Genomic DNA, 22,226 nt, shown 5'->3' with positions numbered 1-22,226 from the left:
GAAGGCCACACTTATGTTGGTCGCACTTTAGTTTTAAGCAAGTCAACTGTGCGCACAATCGTACGAAATAAGGACTCTTACCAAAAGTTTATATAAGTCTGATACTGTTGGTTGTACTAGCGGGAATATATTTGACATTAGAACAACAGAAATGAACAGATGATTCACGTGGAAAAGGTTGTTAAATGAATGTTGCAATGAAAAAAATTATCATTCGCCTGACAGGATTGGTGTGAACCAGGTGGTGATATGCGAATAAGCACTTCAATTTTTGAAAAATAAAATGTAAGTATCTGTACAGTAAAATCGGTTTCACTGTCAGTAAAGGATGGTTTGGAAAAATATGCGACGTGTGTTGAAGGTCACGCCCGGGTGGGCAAGTCATCCAGCTGACTGATAATAAAGTACATAACCACGTATCTACTGTTACGCTGTGTCGTATTTGTCATTAAAATTGCGATGGGAGGCATATAAAGATAAATGGTGTGACATATTTATAGTTGAATGTTATTCAACGCGTTTATATTACGTAAAGTATATTTTCCTACACAATTTCGGAACACTTTAAATACATTAGCCTTGCTATTTATGGAAACTAATGCTTCATAATACACAATTTCAAATAACACAAGCATTTTTAGGAATGAATTAGTCGTGCTAAGTGAGGGATATGTGTATTTGCCTTATGTTTATCCATAGCTGCAGTTTCAAGGATGATAGGATGGATGCCTTACCTATTGTTAGGCAGAAATAAACAAGACTGCAGGCAATAAAACACTGCAAATATAATACACTATATGTTTATATACAACATATTATAAGCTTTTAAATACAAAAGAGCTGTTTCCCAGTAAAATTATTTAAAGAATTTTTTGGACACTTTTGACACTAAATTACAAGTATGGTTCTTGATTATTTATCGAATCATAAAGTACAGTCTCAATAAACTGAGTGCATGTGTACTGCTGCAGTCTCAGATAACATGGATATAATAAGAAAATTGCCTAGGTTTTCAGCTGTCGTACATTTTCATTTTTCAAGGTCATGTTTTCTCAGCTTTTCTTCAGTGTAGATTCTTTCACATCAATCAATGATTTACCCAAAGAGTAATATGTAATCTTTGAGATTAATTTTCTTTAGGCTTTCAACAACAGTAATATCATTTTATAGGTCTTCAAGCAAATGTTTCAACAGTCTTTGCCGGTAATGGTGCTTTAGGTTGGCTCCGATGATACAGAACCGCAGTTAATCAAAGCACTACTATATATATAATATACACACATACACATCAGTGGCAAAAATTAATGTTTTGGAAGACTGCTGATTTAAATGTTGAAATGAACTAAAAACTAAAACAATATCAAAGAAGACTTTCATATAGCACAAAGTATAAGTTGATAAAGCTAACAATCTGACATTAATTTTATAACTATGAACATTTTTTTACCACCATTTAAAAATTCTTACTTTACTTCTCAACATGTAAGTTTACTGTTTACCTAGTATGTACATGCTTTGTAGAGTAAGGTGGGGAAAACAAGATGAGTTGATTTATTTCAGCAGTTGGTAACCTGAAAAGCACGAGCCAGCTACCAACTATCAACTAAAAGGCAAACTAAAAGCAGCAAAGTGTGCAAGTAGCCATGTGGTGGTGAGTGCTTACCTATTAAACCCTGCTCTGAGAAATCATGCAGCCACACCGAGAAATAAGGAAGGAAAGTACAAGATTAGTACACGAGTGGTATCACTGACACCTCCTTGCCATGAGCTACCCACAGGGCCAGCCAGAGACAGGGGCAGAGAGGGAGCAAACACCCCGGGGAGGCTACGACGTTCCGATCACTGATTTCATTCAAACTTTGTAGACAAGTATCAAGGCGTACTACTTGGGCGTTTGAGAAAATCGCAAGAAAGTTTTATGTGTCACATATGTGACCAAGTGCGCGAGATCACGGCGATTGAGTGGTTAGCATTCAAGCTTCGTAACTGCTGGATCTCTGGATAGTCCTCCTACTTAAGGTTTATTTTTTAATTCATATATTTTTTTTTTCAATGCTGGTCGTATTATTTCATATATATTACAAGTCAAAGGTAATAAATGAAAAAAATATGTGTATTTGCAAAAAGTTTTATTGAATTTCTAATATTTTTTGTCTGTACACAAATGTTTGTAATAATATACATTAGTGAACAGACAAAAAATATTAGAAATTCAATTAAAATTCATGAAAATACATGTATTTTTTTATTATATTAACTTTGAATTGTAATATATATGAAACAAAATGACCAGCGTTGCAAAAAAATATGAACTAAATAAAAAATTCCATGAGTAGGACTTAATCCAGAGATCCAGTGATTACAGAGATTAAATGCTAACCACTCGCTCACCGCCATCTTGCGTGCATCGTCACGACACACTGGTAAACACTCAAGTCGTAAAACTTATCTTGCAATTTCCTTGAAAACGCCCAAGTAGTACACCTTTCTTCTTGCACATTATGTTGTCCTAATGGACTACTGTTAGTTTACAAATTTTTAATAAAATCTGTGATCCAAAAGTTGTAGCTTCCCCTTGTAAGTTAAAAATATATTTTTTTTAATGCATGTGTTTGACTAAAATTACACGTCTATTACTAATGAAATCCTTGCGTGCAGATCACTTTTACAGTTATGGCCATGATAATATTTAGTATTTAGTTTTTTTTTTCTTTCAAATTCAAGGTTTGGAAAAAAAATTGAACTTTAAGTAATGGGGACGGGGTCTGACAAATTTATTTGCCCGCGGGCCCCTTAGCTTCTCTAGATGGCCCTGGCTACACATATCACAGTGCAGGCACTGAAACTCATTAAAATATGTAAATTGCAACCAACAATTTTCAGCCATTGTTCAATTTTTATTTCCTATTTATACCTGTTGAGTTTTTATGTGTGCATTATTTCAAAAAGACACCATCAACATTCAACTGTTCAAATAGCAAGAAGCACTGTTATCCTTTGTACGACGTGACTAAATTATTATATATGTACGTAAGTTAAACATGAAACTGTAGCTCAAACACCCAGAAGTTAAAAAAAAAAAAAATAGATAATATTTTCAAATTAAATTAATTGGGTGTTTCATACTCCTAAAATAATTTAAATAATAAAAATTCATAATTAAAATATTTTTTATAACATATTACAAAGTGTCTTTTAAGGGCAAATATCTTCACATACAATAAAAACATTTTTTAAATAAAATTGTTATTATTAACAATTATAGGTTTGTATTTGTTTCTTCTGAACACAAATAGTATGAAAGTGCTCAAATAATCTGCATATGATTATTCATTACTTTGCGACCGGACAAAATGTTAGATGAAAATCACAAAAATAGGTACCCTACATACAACATAAATTGAGAAAATCTTAACACGAGGGTAAACACAGTTTTGTTAAAAAAACAAACATTAAATAAATATTCCTCTTACTATTAACTTACGTTTTTTAAAAAAATTCTTAATTATTCTTTTAATTCAAAATGTTAAAAAAAAGTGGAAAAAAAAAGTATAGGTAATACAAGATTGATACCTAGAAAAAAAAAACTACATTTAAATCTGCAGTTATATTCACAAACAAATAAACAATGTAAGACTAAAGAAATGTAGCAGAAATATTGATATTTCATCACTATGTATATTATTATATTATTTATCTGTAAACTCATTGAAATACCAATTAAACTATGAAATGAACACATTAAAAAAAAGATAATATTTAACATATACAATGTTAAATTTACGAAAACTTGATAGCCAGTGAATGTGTAAGTCCTTAACTAATTTAAATTATCCAACATGCAACACTGTCACTTCTTGATGTAAGCTTTTGGACATACGCCATTGCTGAGCACATGTATGTTTGTAGAAGAAAACTACAAAAAACCAAAAGATAAAAACACAAATCAAGCAAAAAGTTATTGTTGTCAACAGACATACATGTGCTCAGCAATGGCGTATATCCAAAAGCTTACATCATGTCATGCACTCCCATTGCACAAATCTTTCAAAGATAATATGCAACACTGTATCAGCCATCACCCCACAACCAATACTCGATATGTTTGATCAGCCCTGTACCGAGACAGCAGAGGCAACCACAGGGGCAGTCCTATTGATTGATTTCTTACTGTCATTTGAGTGGAAGAAACAAGAACTACTAAAGAAATCACTAAACTACGGCAGATTGCAAAAGTAAATTTAAACAATTAACAAACTAAAAGAATAAGTTAGTATTTTTTTAATCTCAGTTTAAATAAATAAAAATTATATCTAAATTTTTAGGAATATTAAAAATTAAAACCCTGGAGGGCTAGCGCTATGAGGGGCCCAGGATTATTTTTCTTTCTTTTTTTCTTTCTGTCTTTTGAGTGGGTCGATGTGATTCCGTAACTCTACTGCTAGCCTGGTGCAGTATGTTCATAAAAAAAAATTCCCAGTTATAAATTTTAGCAGTACCAACTGTAAGCATTTTAGAGTGTTGGTTCAAAGGTCACAATTAAAGAATAACTCAAACAGTTTTAGATAAGCGCATGCAAAAGTACTGCTCCACGTTCACCTGACATAAAGACATGAGATCTTTTTTGGGGGGGGTTTCATAAAAGACTGTGTTAAGTCTCGCCACTACCTAATGATTTGCCAGAGATGAGACACAGAATTGAAGAGGCTATCGCTTCCATTACTCCAGGATTGTTAACAAAAGTGTGGGGAGAATTGGACTTTAGGTTGGATGTGTGCGTTATAACTGAAGGTGTACATATTAACCATTTGAAAGTAAAAAAAATGGTTAGTTTACCTTCAATTTGATGTATGATTTGTTGTAAATCGTCGACATTTAACTGTTATAATATACCACGAAACTGGGACATTCCCTAATGGACATCCTGTAGACTGGCCCATGATAGTACGAATGTCCACACAACTGTGATCCAATCATTAAGGCAATGCAAATTTATAAATGTTTGTAGTTGCCCTTGAGACCAAAAGATTCAGCAAAATTTATGGGTTATGTCTTATCTATTAATGGGAAAAGGAAAAGTTAAATTGTAACTAGCATGTAAATTAGAATTCTACCACCAAAATTATTTTTTATTACCATAAATGATCACTCAAATTATGGTCCAAGTTTAAAGTTAAAAAGGGTCAAAATGTTAAATTATCAATGTTGATATTGTTTTACTTACAGACATCTGTTCACTGTTACAATTTCGTAATCATTGTCAGGATTGAAGAAGACATTATCCACATATTGCTGGCCAGCTGTTCCTGCAATGATTGTTCCACGAGACTGCCTGTCCAAAGCATAGTTTCTGAAGACAAAAAAAACAACATAAAACAGGTTTTATTTATTTTGAACATGTGTGACGCAAGGAATTATCTGGAAAACATTAAACAAGTTTATAATTAAAAATTAACACACATGAAAACAACAAATCCATTATCTACATTAAAAAAAATATCCAGCCTTGTAAAAACTAAAATATTTTAGGCTTGAAAATGAAGAAAATATTTCAGAAGATTGTATATGACTACCTACAGGAACAAAATTAATATTATAATGTGAATATTACTGCCATAACATCTCAGTGGTCAGCAAAAAAAAAAAAAAAGTTCTTTTAATCATTATATTTTTCAATTTGAAATAATTTAATACATAGTTATAACTTTTACCAGAATTATAACCCGTAAAAATAACTATATTTTGGTAAAATCACAGCTTTAACCTCAAGTTACGGCTCCAATTAAGGGTGTTTGTGATTTTTCAAATAAATTTGAGACATACGTAAAACAAAATATTACAGAATCAATAAATTTATTACTTGCTATTATATTTATGTTATGTCTTTATTACATAACATCACTATACACTTCATAAGTACAGCTTCTTTCGTACACCCTATAATACTTCTCGCCAATACTCTGTTACTTACACACACTACCAACCTTCCCAAGCCTATCACATATTTCCCTACATCACATCTCCCTTTCTTTATATAACAACAAACAAAATTCATTTCATCTCTACACTACCTCTCTGTATAATGAAAAGCTAAAGGTACCCTGTCCTATGTCTCACTTCACAAGTCCAATCTTTTTGGTTGTAAGATTCTGCGGCCACTTCTTGTCCTGAGTCCCTCCTTCTGTGTTTGCTCATTTCCCGGAAATCCTAGGAATGGTGCACCTTGTGGGGACTGGCTGTCAGGCTCTAGGGATCTTCGCAGTGGTGGAGCTTCTGCGGGCTGACTGGCTTGCTGCGCATTCTCTGAACTCTACATCTGCTTGCTTGTCTTCCCATCTGCCGTATGTAGTGGTTGCGACGTATCTCTCATATCCCTTATGCTCTGTTCCGATACCTTTATGAGCTGTCTTCTATTTCTCCGAATGGTGCTGGAGTTGCTAACCACTTGGTAAGATCTAGGATACACGGTCGAGCCCTGGATTGTGCCGTACCGCTTCATGTCTGGTATCCACACTTGTATACCTTGCTGCAGCGGTTCCAGCTCTTTAGCTGCATGTCGCCTATCAAAGTTCCTCTTGCTGCGCTCCTTTAGATGACCATCCCGCACCTGAATTCCTCGCAATGTCCGCTGGTCCCATTGTGGTGTTAGACTAGTTGAAGACACTGGTAGGGTGGTCCTCAGCTTCCTGCCGAACAACAGCTCCGCTGGCGAAAATCCATTCTCCAGTGGTGTGGCTCTATATGCAAGTAATCCCAGATTTGGATCCTTTGACTTGGACAGGATCTTCTTTGCCACTGCTACGGCACTCTCCGCTTCTCCGTTGGATTGGGCGAACCGTGGGCTGGATGTGAGATGCGTGAAACCATATTCCTTGGCGAACCGTTGAAACTCTACTGACGTAAACTGCGTACCACCATCACTGCGCACTGTCTCAGGAATGCCATGCCGTGCAAAAATGTTTTGTGACCTTGCAACCACCGCCTCTGACGTCATCCGGTCCAGGCGTACGACTTCCATGTATCTTGAATAGTAGTCTTGCACCACTAAATACCGTACGCCGTGCATTTCCATAATGTCCATTCCCACTAATGACCACGGTCGCTCTGGTAATGGTGTCGGCAAGAGGGGTTCAGCCCTCTGCTGTCGCTGCTGTATACATTGGGTGCACCTCTCAACTAGCCTTTGAATGTCGCGGGATATGCCAGGCCACCATAACGCCTCCTTAGCTCACTGTCTGCATTTGGCGATACCCATGTGTCCCTCATGAATTCTGTCTAACATGTTAGATCGCAAGACTTCGGGTATAAATATTCTTGGGCCATACATGATCAGTCCGCTCTGATATGTGAGTTGAGCTCTGTGGGCCCAAAATGCCGAATTATTATTGGTAAACCCCTGAAGAATATCCATTTTTAGAGTCTGACATGCCACATCCTTGTCTTGTGCTGCCTTAATTTCTTGTAGCCGCGCATCTAAGAAGGGAGTTTCCCGCAGAATGCTGTTCACAAATAGTTCTTCTTCTATGACTTCCTGTCTGGTGGTTGGTGGGTGAGTACTCGGTGCCCTGGACAGCGCATCTGGCACAAAGAACTCTCTCCCACTCATGTGCACGATAGTGTACGTAAAACACATGAGACGCATTCGCATTCGCTGTAGTCGTGCCGTGAGTTCCGCAATTGGCTTACTCGACAGTAGGGTGACCAGTGGCTTGTGGTCCGTCACAACAGTTATCTGGGTCCCTAATATGTATTCTCGGAACTTCTCGCAAGCCCACGTTATTGCTAGCGCCTCTTTTTCTATCTGGGCATAGCGCTTCTCGACATCGCTCAGGCTTCTTGAGGCATAAGCGACTGGCTTCCACACTCTGTTTTGGAGCTGTTCCAGCATGCCTCCCAACCCATATGACGAGGCATCTGCTGAGAGTCTTGTCTCTGCCGTTCGAGAATAAAGTGCCAGTAGCGGTTGTTGTGCTATTTCCTGTTTTAGCTTCTGCATTGCCTCCTGCTGTGGAGCACCCCATGTCCACGCGATGTCCTGATGCAACAGCATCCTCAGCGGTTCCGTCTTGTCCGCTAGTTGGGGGATGAATTTCATTAAATAATTTACCATGCCGAGTAATCGCCTGAGTTCTGTAGTGTTTGTCGGATCCGGCATGTTGGTTATTGCCTTAGTTTTATCCGGATCGGGTTGCACTGTTCCTTTGCTTATTACGTGCCCCAGAAACTTCACCGCCTTCTCTTTGAACCTGCACTTTTCTTTGTTGAGTGTCACCCCTGTCTGCCTCAACTTCTCTAGCACCGCCTCCAGTCTTTGGTCGTGCTCTTCTTCTGTGCTGCCCCACACCAGTATATCATCCGCTTGGTTCACCACGCCTGGCAGTTCCCCCACAATCTGCTGCATTCGTCTCTGGTAATGTTCTGGCCCTGAGTTGATCCCAAATGGTAACCTGTTAAAGTGGTATCTTCCGAATGGCGTGATGAATGTGGTGAGTGGTGCACTCTCCTGAGTGAGTGGTATTTGCCAGAACCCTCGGGACGCATCTAGCACAGTGAACCACCGAGCATTCTGAAGCTGGGCCAACGACTCCTCCACTGACGGCAGCTGGAATCTCTCTCTACGTACATACTTGTTTAGCTCCGTGTAATCTACACAGATTCTTATAGACCCATCTCTCTTTGGTACCACCACTATCGGCGCAGACCACGGTGTTGGGTCCTGTACTGGTGAAATCACTTTTTCTTTCACCATTGCATCCAGCTCTCCTTTTACTTTCTCCCTAAGGGGCAGTGCTACGCGTCTGGGAGCTGCGACTGCAAATGGAGTGGCATTTTCTTGTAGGGTGATGTGATACTCGTGGCCTAATCTGCCCAGACCTTGGAAAACCCTTGGGAATCTATCCATGTACTTGCTAGCTGCACTATTTACTTCTGCCGCTTCCTGAACCTCCTCTCGAACTTTCACTATACTCAATGCTCGGATTGCAGGGCGACCCAACAACGGCATGTGCTGTTCTTTCACTACATAGATTTCATGGCTGATCTGTTGCTCTCCTAGCGACAACTCCACCCTTGCTGTGCCCTCGATCTGAATTGGATTTTTACCTGCGCCAAATAGTTTTTTGCTTGTGTCGCGTAGAGAGAGTCCTAATCTGTCACTCAATGCTTTACCAATGACTGTCACATCAGCCCCAGTGTCTATTTTAAAGGTGATCGTGACCCCTTGCAACTGTAGTTGCACGTACCATGGACTTGAGCACACTTCCAAAGCCACTTCTCCCAAATAATAAGAATGTTCCTCTTCTTCCTTCTCCAGCTCCTGGACCCGGATGTGCTTGCTTTTACAACTTCTCCCATAGTGGCCTACTTTCCCACATTTTAAACATGTCTCATTCCTGGCTGGACAGCTGGACCACTGATGTATTGGTGCCCTACCACACTTGGAGCACCTGCTCACACTGCCGGCCAGCCCTCTACTACCGCTACTGTTCTGACTCTTTTGTTGTTTCCCATCGTCCCTGGAAAATGCCCCCTGCTCACCTTTAGGTTTCCTGTAGCTAGTAAGAGGTGTCCGAGCACTGTGCACGGCCTCTACACTGGCCATGTTCTCCCGCACAAACTGTTGTTGGCCCCGAACTGATTCTGCCTGCTGAATTCGTTTCACTGCATCTGCGGTGGTGAGGTTGTGATCCATTTGCAACATTTCAGATAGCTTGTCGTCAGCCACCCCAATGACCAACACCGTGGTTATCAGCTCCTCTTTAAGTGTTTGTAACTCACATGTTTCCGCTAATTTGAACACGTCGTTAATAAAAACGTCTGCGAGTTCACCCTGTTGCTGACGTCTCTTGAAAAATTTTGCTCGTTCATAGACAATTTTTTTGTTATTGTGAAAAAGTCCGCGTACCTTTGTTTGACCGTGGTGTATTTGCCTTGTTGCTCTTTCGTTAGGGCGAAGGATACAAGCAAATCGTCTGCCTCGGGGCCCATGCAATATAGCAACATATTGACTTGACTGTCTTCTTGTTTCTTGTCTAGTTCTGATGCCACGCAAAACCTCTCGAATCGCTTTATCCATTTGTCCCATTCCGTTGGCTGACGAAAATCGAAGTTTTCCGGGGGACTTATTTGGAACTGTGCCATTGTTTTTCTCGCCGTCCCGACTTAACCTCAAACCGCCGGGCACGAAACACAACAACAACACGGCACTGACAACACTGAACACTGTCCCTCCTCCTCGCTTTCCGCGAACTCCTGACGCCTTACTTATGCTCTCTTAAACCCACACCTGACACCATGTTATGTCTTTATTACATAACATCACTATACACTTCATAAGTACAGCTTCTTTCGTACACCCTATAATACTTCTCGCTAATACTCTGCTACTTACACACACTACCAACCTTCCCAAGCCTATCACATATTTCCCTACATCACAATTTACTACCCAAAAACCTTTAACATGTCACATGTGCATGTAAAAATCAGATTGAGTAAGTGTTAATTAATTATCATTACTCCATACCCTTACACCAGAAGGAGAGCTAATGTTCTTGTTTGTCTGCTGCTGGCAAAATTACACATTCCTTATTTATGCAGTAGTGACAATACCGGTTTCACCCCCCTCCCCTTTCTTCATTTCATTAAAATGTCGTTTATTTTGTAGGAATCAGGGTGTAACCCCTTTCGTTTACATGCAGATAGAACCTGAGAAAAATGCACCTAAAGAGTGAGAATTATTTTTGAGCATTAAAAATGCACACAAAATTTAGATGAAAAGATAGGTATAAAAAAGTATGTTACTAATATAACTCCTTCAATCATCCAGCGAATCTAGTCCCAGTGACACAGACTTGAAAGTTGAGTTTAACTGCTACAAACTAGAAATGTTTTTCACTTGCCCAAAAAATATTACTTAGGTTAGTCATGCCTTGTGGGTATAAAGGAAGGGTTAGTAAAATGATACTCACACAAACCAAGTATTAAACCAACTTACGAAGAGGAATAAAAACCTCCATTCAGCATGTCACTTAATGATGCCATTTCTTGAGTAAATGGTTCTCATATGAGCTTACTTGCAGCCAAGTCAGTAGTAATCTCAATACAAGTGACAATGTGAAATATAAATGTTCTGCAATCACAAATAAAAGTACAATACTCACTTGTAAAAACCGTTGTGTGAGGTTGTCTGGTATATTGGCAGTCGTACCTTCTCGAATCCTGATACCTCCAGAATGTATTGTCCTCTATTATCATGGACATAGTTGTACGTAAAGTTTGATACAACCTGAAAAACAATTACGTACAATTTTTTACATCAAAACTGGCCAAATTAAAGTTGGACTCACAGAGGATTTTATGTCACGAATACCCACTTTTTATCTAGCTTTGCAAAATATTTTAAATAAATAAATAAAAAAAATCTTCGTATCAATTTTTCAAATAAAGTATGCTAACCAAATTTTCACAGGTAAAAGATCTTCATTATTACAAAATTTATATGCAAATTTGTGATATAGTTGCAAAAATTATAAAAAAATCCCTTTATCTACATTAATAAAGAAAAAAAAAATTTCCAATTTGTTGATACTCTGATAAGTTAATTTATATGCAACACATAGGCCTAATAAGTAAGAGACAAAAATTGTCAATCTTGATAAAAAAAAAAAAAAAATAATGTTTTTGAGTTGAAATATAATTTATAAATTTTTTTCATCTTTCACACAAATTCCTACAAATTAAGCTCTCAATTTAGGAATGTTAGGTTTCCACGACTTTCCCTGCAAAAGTATCTCAAAAACGGTGGATCGTAGAGAAAAAAAAATGCACAGAATAAAACTTAATGCGTATAAAGAGGTCATGTGTCTACCAAAATAATATTTTACCACAGATGGGCATATTCAACGGCTAATTGAAGTGAAAACTTCTTAAGCCCAGTTGAGCGATTTTTGGTAGGGGCAAAACTTCTGGGTTCGCGTCACCGACATGCTAGTGACGTGTTATGCCAGACTGGCGAATCGCAGCGGCCTGTGTACATGTATACGCATACATACACAATACATTGTACATACTCGACTGTATCATGTGCGTGTTGGACTCTTTTTTTGGATGGGTTAAAATCTTGTGAGCTTCGCGTCACCGACACGCTGTAGTAGCAGTAAGTGAAGTTAATTTGACCACGTGAATACATGACCTAGGTCTGACATCACTGGTAAGTCATAGCTAGGTAACGAATTTTTACGTAATTTTTACATACCACTGACATCATTTGTGACTAAAAAAAATGATGTAAGGATAAATGATATCATGCTGACATCATACTGGTATAACAACAAAATCATTTTCTTACGTACATTTGACGTAGAATTCGCGGATACATTAGGCGATAGGCTAGAATTCAAAAATACATAAACCTCTTAGATAATTTTGCTATTGGCTTACTGTTCATCTGGACGCATCTCAACCAATAATAAACCCTCAACCAAAGAAGGATCGAATCACAGGCAAACCAACTGAGACGACCTAAATGTCAGCAGCCAATGAACTTGCGTTATTTGCCCGAGTGTACAGGGGAATGTGCAGTCTATCCTGAAGACCATCGAAACCGCAAATTTTTCCTGGTCTCTACATATTACACATTTAAAAACAAAGTTTTAAGTCTCCACTTGTGTTGACAGTCCCCAGGACTGGCTATCGGCAGGCAGAGGAGTCGACATGGACCTGCTTGAGCGCGATGACGTTGGCGAAGGGCGCATGGTTGTGGGCGAAGTAGTTGCGGTAGACGGTGACCTCCTGGTAGGGGCTGCTGTGCCGACCCTCCAGCGACAGCGCCGGGTGGGGCCCGTTGTCGGCAAACAGGTTGTTGTGCACCCAGCCCTTGAGGGAGGTGGCCGAGCCCCGGGAGTCTGCCTTCACCGCCAGGCCCCCCTGGTTGTGCCGCACGTAGTTGTTCTGGAACAACGGCCGACCACCAGCGGTAGTTTGTGATCTGCTCAGGGTCCTCGGAGGCAGATTCCGCTAAGGCGCAGCACGAACAAAATTTTATGGTTTTATTTTTCGGCCAATTCCTTTTTTTTTTTTTTTTTAGAACAGGTAATTCTGATTTTATTTCTATAAATCCCGTTTATTCACAAAAATATAGGTACTTAATTCAAAAAAAATTAAACATTTTAATATTTTTGAAGTGAATACTCTTTACAATTTTCAATCATCATGAAAGATCCAATCGCATGAGGGGAATCGTTAGGATAAGTGGTGGGGGGAACCGGTAGAGAATACGGCAGGGCAGACGTAGAAATGATGCAGTATTCTTGCACACATCGCATATATGAACATTTAAAAACTTGCAAAACTCACATACTCGAATATTTGCACACCTTCATACTTGTACACTAGCATACTTACGCAATAGCATGTAATATAGTGCTCAATTTTTTTTTAATTGAATAAAATAATGCTTTCGTACAAAGGAAAAATTAATTTAACTTATTAATTGGGTAAACTTGAACTGAGAACTTACTGAAGTGATTTTAATTAGAGTTATTAATTTTCCAGCTCAATATCCTGAATACCTTTAATACATGATACTTAGGGATGGTGATTATTTGTTTTCGCGAAATAGATGCGAAAATATGCTAAATTATATTTTTTCCGCTATAAAATGCGAATTTCTAGACTATTCCGAGATTAATGCGAAATCAAGGTAAAAAACGTCGATTCGTCTTCATTCTACACAATTTATTTACCGATTGTATTTCGTTTCAGTTCAGTATCAAAAGAAACCATCATTTTATGGCGTATTCAGCACAAGTATCTTATTGTCACGTCATTCACAACACTATTTTTCGTAAATATTGATTGAAGAATGGCCATCCGTGCCTCGCGATTGTAAACAAAGCAAAGAACAACTAGCTGGAAGATTGACCGTCATCTCTCAGAGTACAAGTTTTTAGGCCACCATATTGCGACATCTCTGCTTCGCCGCGCTAACAATTGTAAGTCCCATTTTCTGGTTGTGTTTCACGTGAAAGCCACGTTCTTGTGTAGTCTGTGGAAGGTGGTGTGTTTAAAAATACATGCATACTCGTGAATGTGTTGTGTACTGTTATTTCTCGTGGTAAAAATGGGACGAAACATAATTTCCATTCGTGATCGCATAAATGAATACAAAAGTGAACAGTTCTACGAAAGTGATAAGAATATTTTAATGTGCAATTTATGTAATCGCCGTCTGGAGTGGAAAAAAAAAAGATGTACAAGCAGCAGTTTCTGGCATGATCGAAAACCAAAATAAGGCAAAAATAAAAAAAAAAAGTTTCAATAACATTACATTATTTGTGCACTCTACATCAACTATGGCCATGAACACAGCTAAAAAATATTTATTGTAATTTTAAGTACCTATTCAATTTATTGCACTCATAAGTGCTAAAAAGTTGTTTGGAAACCTGCCAAGATTGGCTATCTTTGTAGTTGTGCTAGATCTTTATTTCTGTGGTTGTTAATAATTAATATGTGTATTATTTAATACTTTTTAAAAATATAATTTTCTTCAGTAATGTAAAATGAGAGAATTGGCTAAATCTTGTTTTTAAAAATGCTACAAAATGCTAAATTTCAAATTCAAAATGCTAAATGTTATTATTTTAAATGCTATAAATTAACATCGCTAATGATACAATAAGGAAAAAAAATTACTATTATGCATTAAAAATTAAATAAATAATTTTGTATGACCCTAGAAAATATTCAAATAAAATACCTACTTAATCAAACACAACATAGAACAATGTAAAGCTTCTTGTGTATATTAAAAAAAAAAAAAAAACACTAAAAAAATATACTATATCAAAAGTATTATAAGTTTACACATTTGTACTTAGAAAAAATAACATCATAACTCTTTAAGATCAAGTCCCGCTGAACAACCATTCAGACTCAACAGCAGCTAGTGAAATGCTCAGGCCTCATGCTAGCTGATGTAGGCGAGGAAACACATGCTGATAGTGATATCAATATTTACAGAACAAGCATCGCCTCGAAACAGCCTAGCACCCTTAATTTTAAGACCACTATAAAAAATATTTGTTGTTTAGAAAAGTCTCGCATCAAACTTTTAAAAACAAAACTTAGACCATATTTCAAGTTCCTAATAAATGTTTATTCTTGACTTACTTAACTATCCAAAATTATAAATTCCTGACTAACTCAACTACCCAAAATTATAAATTATTCACTAACCTAACTATCCAAAATTATAAATTACCTTTCACATTTTCTGTAAAAACAATAATAGCATTCTCGGTACCAGTGTTGACGTGTGTCAGTTATTTTTTCAGCACTTCACTCTTGAAACATGAGTACTATTTAAAGTATCAATATTTCCATGAAAATTTTTTTTATGTAAACACGTCACCAAAGCTATAAGGCAGTAAATATTTTATTTTTAGCGTAACTGTGTATAATAACACATTTACTACCATGAAGAAATCACCATGAATATAAAATGGCTATTGACCGCAGCTGTCTAAAATACTACTTTGAAGCGCCACTAAAACTTGGCAGCGAATGACCTAAATCAATGCTATGTTATAAAGATTGGATAAACCAAAAAACCTGGGACTGCTGAAGCACACCCAATAAATTCTGAATTATAAAATAAAATTTTTTATTGCAATATAAAAATAACACTCACTCAAAAATCAAACTTATTTTTTTTTACTCTAGTCACGTATATGACTTTCCACGACAATGCATTTTCTTCCCGTAGTGCGATTTCCCATTTCCTCATCACTTTTAATCATTTTAGGTTTTTTCAGCAACCGTAGATGATCGCAACCGCAAACCTTTCATAAACATTGCAATGTCTTACTCACAAAAAACACACATTTCCAAACCAAGTGCGAGAAATCCGTCGTTCGTTCCGTAACAGCAGGTTTACACATGTCAAGCACAAAATTACCCATCATGGACGTCAATTCCTTACTCCTTCCCTCCTTCTCTATCTTCACATGGCTACGGCACCAGCCGCCCATCTACACTAGCGCACGGGTGTGTGTAGCGGCACGGTCACCATCCCGACACAGGCCCGCTCAGAGCTGCTGCGTGACCTTGAACCGCAGAGACTCACCAACTGCACGAAAGGAGGCAGGCTGTGCCTCTTCCCCTCCCTTCCCCACTACTCATCACGTACCGCCAATCAGAGTTGCACTCTTCATCCCTCCTCCCGGCCAGATATGCTCACAAGCTGTGATTACGAGTCTCCGCCTAACTGCCGACTCACCTTTTCGCCTCAACACTCAATCGCAGGGTGTCTACTGAGTTACAAAAATAAAAATTAGTGACTTTTTCTTGACTTTTTCATGACAATTTCTACTGAAGTGTGACCACGAAACTTGTCAAAATGGTATCATTTTTAAATGTTATAAAATTAAGTGTAGCCTATACCTTACATAAAAAAATAAAATGAAAAATTTGACATTTGTTTTTCTTTATCAAAATGTATAGGCCTAAGTGCTGGGAAAAAAAGACATAAGTTAAGCCTACAAATGACGGTTAGTTTGAAACTTAATTGAATAAAATTAATTATATCTGCTTTTCCGCATGCCAATTTTGGCCGCACTTTAAGCGCTAAAACACTTTAACATTTATTGGCAAACATTTTCAGCACATTATATCATAGAAAATATTACAAATTCATTCCGTAGCACTTTAACCTCTTCGACAATGATTTCAGTTTGAAAATAAAATGTGGCGGCAATTTAGGGATTTTGTGTTTTGTAATTTGTAAACATAGTCGTTAACAAAACCAAAACAAGAAAATACATCACACATTTTGTGCACAAATTTTTGGTTTTCTTTTATCCTAGCCAAACATAAATTTGCGTTTCGTACACACTAGCAAGCAGTAAACAAACAAACTCAACGCTATAAGTTCGATTATGAACGCTCGCCATTTGGCTAACTTATCGATATGGACGCGGGTCGCGCGCATTGACGCCTTGACAGCTACAATTGATTATGTGCGATCGTTGTGCGCTCTGTAGAGTAAGAAAGAAACTGACTACGCCGTGGCCGCCACGGAACGAATACCATCCTTTTTTTAAGCGTGTAAGGTACAAAAATTGAATAAATTACATTTTCACAGCATTCTAATGGACTTTTTTTTTTAAATAAAGAAGAGCAAATCGCTATTATTAAAATTTTCTCTGCATTCTACGTGAAAATTATGACGTTCGACGTAGGAGAATAGAAGCTGTAAGCAACATTTTGAACGAGATTTTAAAGCAAACGTCTTATGGCGAAAATGGAGGGGCTGGCCTAGTTAAACACGGGAAAATGTATTGTGTGGGAACATCTTAAGCGATGATTTTCCTGAAAATGCAAGCTGCCAAAAGCACAAAAAATATGGTATATATAAGATCAATGCACAAGAAATACACATTAGACTTGTAATTAATTTTTTCGTGACTTTTACCAAAATATACTTAAAAATGGTGACTTTTTCGGGACTTTCGTGACCATTTACAACATTCGTGACTTTTTCGTGACTTTCGTGACCTAGTAGACACCTTGCAATGCCTCGGCTCATTTATTCTCTACCCATCAGAATTGCCCTCACTTCAAGACGTTGCGACCTCCAGCTACGAGAGCTTGCCTGTTGCCATCGCCACCTCCACCTCATATCGCTGTAACTAACAACCGTTTATGGGCGCCCTGCCTTCAAACGTAAGGGCTCTCGACCGTTCGTTTCTGAGCATGTCGAGCACGTCGCACCTGTCATGGAAGACAGGTCCGCAACCGGACGTTTCATACCTTTCTGTCTAGAGATGCCTCTCTGCGGCATTGTGCAGCCAGCGTGGCAGGAAGACAATAAGATTGTCGGAGGCAGTTTCGCCTCCCGCCAGTTACATGTCCTTCAACAGTTGGTACTACAGGGACAGCTGTCAGTGTGTATCATGGGGGCAAGATATGGTGATTCGTATTGGGCACAATTAACGGCATGCACTGGAAATTGTCTCGATGTAGCTCCGATACAGCATTTACCGACTGGAACCTTGTCATGCTCTGGCGGGGAACCCTTGCCACATCGATGCCCCTGGAGGAGAACTGGTTGTGCCACCGCATCTCGGCCGTGCTTCTCCCGACTCAGCGGTGCCTCCTTATGGCGAGGTGGCCACTGAGACCCCAATAAGCATCTCAACCCCTTGTCTCACCCCTTCCTCAGGAAGGGAGCTCCACGGTAGAGGGGCCAGCATCGGGGAAGGAGACATGTCTCAAGGTTAACCAACCTCGGAGCTTGATGGATCTTGTGCCATGCAGCATTGCCGAGTTTTAAATAAGCCACACACCACGGTTTTTAAACACAATTATTGGGGCTAACACGGTAATATTCAATACAATCGACTCAATGAGTTTTTGAGACATCAAAGTATCAAAAGTCCCACCTCTAGTGTTGTACAGCACCCCCCTATTTCGTCCCCTCGCGAGCCAAGCTCACCCTGAAGTAAATGTTCTGGGTGTTCTGAACGTCCATGTCGACCGCAGCCTTGCAAGTGCTGAAGTTGCCGTACAGCTTGGCGCAGTTGCGGGTGAACTGGTTCCACTCCAAGGTCACGGCCGGGTTCACCTCCCCGGCACTGCTGTAGCTCACTGCCCCTTCGCGGTTGTTCGACAGCACCGAGTACGATATGTTGTGCTGCACGTCGCGATCTGCAACACGCCGTATCACATTCCAACCGAACAAGGGCTACCATCGCACATCCTGCAAACTATTAAGACATGTGCAAAAGAAAAAAATTCAGCCTCTTATGGTAGAGCAAAAATAATTTTACAATTTTTTAAAATTTTTTTGTCATAATTTTAACTACACAATAAGAATGTACCAATTTCAATTAATTTACGAGTATTCTATGTAATACTGTGAAACCTTGCTGATACGAATGCAGGATATTACAAGAGGTATTTTTTTTTGAATATATAGTGAGTCTGAGGACCAAAATCAAGTTAAAACTATACGGTGTGGATTAGCGCTTTCATGATGATACGTACTTTCCTCAGTATGAGTGATTTACATACCCACTTTTAAAGCAGTTAAAAAAAAAAAAAAAAAGAGTTTTGTCGATGCAGCACAAAAGCTGTGATTCATAAGGAAAACATATAAAGCAGCACTGAATGCAGGTATGACAGAGGGAGGCAGAATGGGTGGACGCCACAGGAGAGAGAAAAGAGGAGAGAAGTGAGAAGGCCACTGCGACAAACTCTACTAGTGCTCTTTCTCTATCTCTCTCTCTCTCTCTCTCTCTCTCTCTCTCTCTTTCTTTCTCTCTCTCTCTTCTTCCCATCACTCCCCTCTCTTTCATTATTATTCCCCATCTAGGAGTACTGGTTGTTACAAGAAAAATCTTCTGTCATTGTCAGTTCCGTAGTTGCAAGGTTCCAAAGTTTTGGCTGAATATAAAAGAATTTTTAACCCTGACATTTTTTAAAATTACAGTAGAGCTTCATTATAAAGAACACGAAGGGACCAAAATTATGGCAGTTTGTTATAATGAAGTTCTTTATACCGAAATCACAATGATTGCCTGTTTTGGGGTTTTGAACATAACTCGATCTTGTTAAAAAACAAAGTAGAAAATCTAATACCAATATGAGTGGTACAAGCATCAATTACTTTAACAGCTATACTTTGGGATCTAGATACATACTACATACATACATACATACATACATACATACATACATACTAGTATGTATATGTACAATACAGAAATACGTAGGTAAGTTTTTTGCCAAAGCAGTAAGCCTACATTTGGAATCAAGACAAGCTGTTTGCAAAAATGCTGTAATAAATCAAAAATATAAAATTTAAAAGTTAGGAATTTTTTTTTACATTTTATTGTCTTCCAAACTGGATCGCTGGGTGAGAATTGTGGATAATGTTGATTTGGAGATACCTAACTTTTTAGCCACATCAGTCTTTTTATTTTCTTTATCTACTGCTTTTAACATTTCAAGTCGTTTCCTAGAAGACATGTTCAGTAGTACGGTTTTTTAAACTATAAAAACAAATGCACCCTACACATGTAAAAATAAGTTATACATCGATGGCTTAGAATGAAAACCTTGTATCTCATAAAATGCAAATTTTACAGGAGAGACAAAAACTGTTTTTTTCGTCCCCATCAATCAATGCTTGTACAATTTTTTTATGTGGTTATTGATAAAATATTTTGGATGCCTGAAGAGGGCGTTTTCATGTAATTGTAAAGTCATTCCTGCTAATTATGACATACAAGGTTTTATATCTTAATCGGCATACTGCACGAGAATGATATAAGTGGGTTTCATTGTTAAATTGAGATAAGTGGTTTTCATACATGGCTTCTATAAAAATATACATGGTTTTCAGTGCACTTAGGAGGAAAATAAAAATGATTTTTAACACACAATACCCATTGCATAATTTGTATTTTCCTATAAAATGTACAAATAATGAAAAGGAACACATTAGCTTACAATAATATTAGACTAACTTCAGATAAAAAAATGTAAAATTTAGTTATTAGTTGAAATGAATAAAATGAAATAAAAAACCATGTAAGTTTAAAATATTTACTTAAGTACAACATAAAGAAATAACAAAAAAACAATTATTGCCAAATGGATGAAACATGGCAGGAAAGTTAACAAAGTGGCAATTAAAATAAACATCACATTCAATAAAATGCATAGTAGGTTTTTTCAAAAATGAGTCATAAAATACCTTTTTAAGGAGAAATCGTTTAAGGAAAGAAAATATAAACAGTAGGTAGGCTAGTTTATAACAATAGTAGACTAGTAAACACTACTTAATTTTAATGCAAGTCATATGAAGGCATGAAGATGACATGTAACATAATTACAATTACCTATTGTACGATACACATAATTATTAAGCCATGACATGTACATTCTTAAGGAATAACTAAACTACTTAAAGGGAAAGTACACATTGTTAGAAGGATGCAAAAACAAAATACTTATTGAGCTAGAATACACACTTAATGAAGAAGACTTAAGAGGAAAATACAAGATATTCTGTACTCATGTACAATTTCTGTGAACAATGCACTAGTATTCCCAGTGACAAACTGAGTGTGTCCAGCTTCAAAAAAATTTCTTTACACAAGTGCACAAAGCCTCTGAACTGCAAACCGCGCTTGAATTTTTCATATAATGTGGCAGTCTGTCATAATACACGTGAACTTCTCTGGGCAACACTCCTTTCATTTCTTGAAGATGTTGGAATTTACTCGCTTCCAGAGGAAGTTTTGTTTTATGCAGTGGCTGTAAAACAATGTCTGTCGGCTGTTTGATCCGTCGAGGCAGGTCTGAGTACTCATCTGAAAAGTCAAGCTTAACTTTTATACTACCATCTTGTGAGTACTCGATACACTTCAGATCTGTTACCACAGGGTCTCCTTTCTTCTTGCCTGGACGAATGGAGGACACAAAATTTAAAGTGCTGTACTTTTTAAAAAAATCATGGTAGAGGTACTGTACATTGTATGGCTTTGGGTGTATACGAGCTGTGCGGCAAACTTCGATGTATCCAGCTGGTGAATATATTTCCCGATTTCGTAGTTTCTTTTCTATGGTGCTGTGTATGGAGTCACACTCCATTTGTGTGTGGCCCTTTTCAAGAAACTTTTGAGTAATTGTGAGACCTGTTTCGTAAGATGCAAGGAGAAGTGCATTAGATAAGGTACAGTTCCTATTTTGATAGGTGCATCCATCACTGTAGAAAATGACACCATCATAAATACTTTTGTCTACTTCAGTGGAAATGAAATGACTGATAATACTAGAAAATTCATCAGCGGTAAGTCCTCCCTCTGTCTCGTCCCAAAGATAACAGAAGGCATTACCTGTTTTTAGGTTATAAACTGTAAAATTGTGGATTTTCAATTTTGATCGGTAATACAGAGCTGATGCTTTTAAAGCAAGGCATAAAAGTACTGCCTGTACATCCATAGTGAACACAGCTGTAGTGTTGTTGCTTGTTTTGTCTGTCTCTTTTTCTTGTCGTGCTTTGGTTTTCTTGACTACATGAGCATCATATTCTTCTTGAGCCAAATTTCCTTTGTTAAACGAGCAGCAAACGTCGCACTGATCTTTTTTAGGTGAAAATAAACCAAGATTTAATTACTCAAAAACAGAGTAAAATGTAAAAATACTTCCACACA

General features: G+C 37.8%; 1 protein-coding gene across 2 annotated transcripts in view; it reads right to left on the bottom strand.

Moving 5' to 3' along the window:
• LOC134538477 (protein bark beetle) overlaps positions 1 to 22,226 on the bottom strand; it is a 238,572-nt gene that overhangs the window by 30,061 nt on the left and 186,285 nt on the right. Inside the window, exons 28-32 of one of the 2 annotated variants that reach the window (XM_063379808.1) lie at positions 18,500 to 18,711; positions 12,721 to 12,951; positions 11,163 to 11,287; positions 5,225 to 5,350; positions 1,664 to 1,678 (exon numbers count right to left, since the gene is read on the bottom strand). In XM_063379808.1, the coding sequence (XP_063235878.1) occupies positions 1,664 to 1,678; positions 5,225 to 5,350; positions 11,163 to 11,287; positions 12,721 to 12,951; positions 18,500 to 18,711 (709 nt within the window). The remainder of the gene's footprint in view (positions 1 to 1,663; positions 1,679 to 5,224; positions 5,351 to 11,162; positions 11,288 to 12,720; positions 12,952 to 18,499; positions 18,712 to 22,226) is intronic. The other variant, XM_063379809.1, reaches the window with a different exon arrangement.

The sequence above is a fragment of the Bacillus rossius genome, chromosome 13 (assembly GCF_032445375.1).
Source record: "Bacillus rossius redtenbacheri isolate Brsri chromosome 13, Brsri_v3, whole genome shotgun sequence".
Classification (NCBI taxonomy): domain Eukaryota; kingdom Metazoa; phylum Arthropoda; class Insecta; order Phasmatodea; family Bacillidae; genus Bacillus; species Bacillus rossius.
The sequence above is the reverse complement of the archived record's forward strand: the minus strand, read 5'-3'. Positions and strand labels throughout refer to the sequence as shown.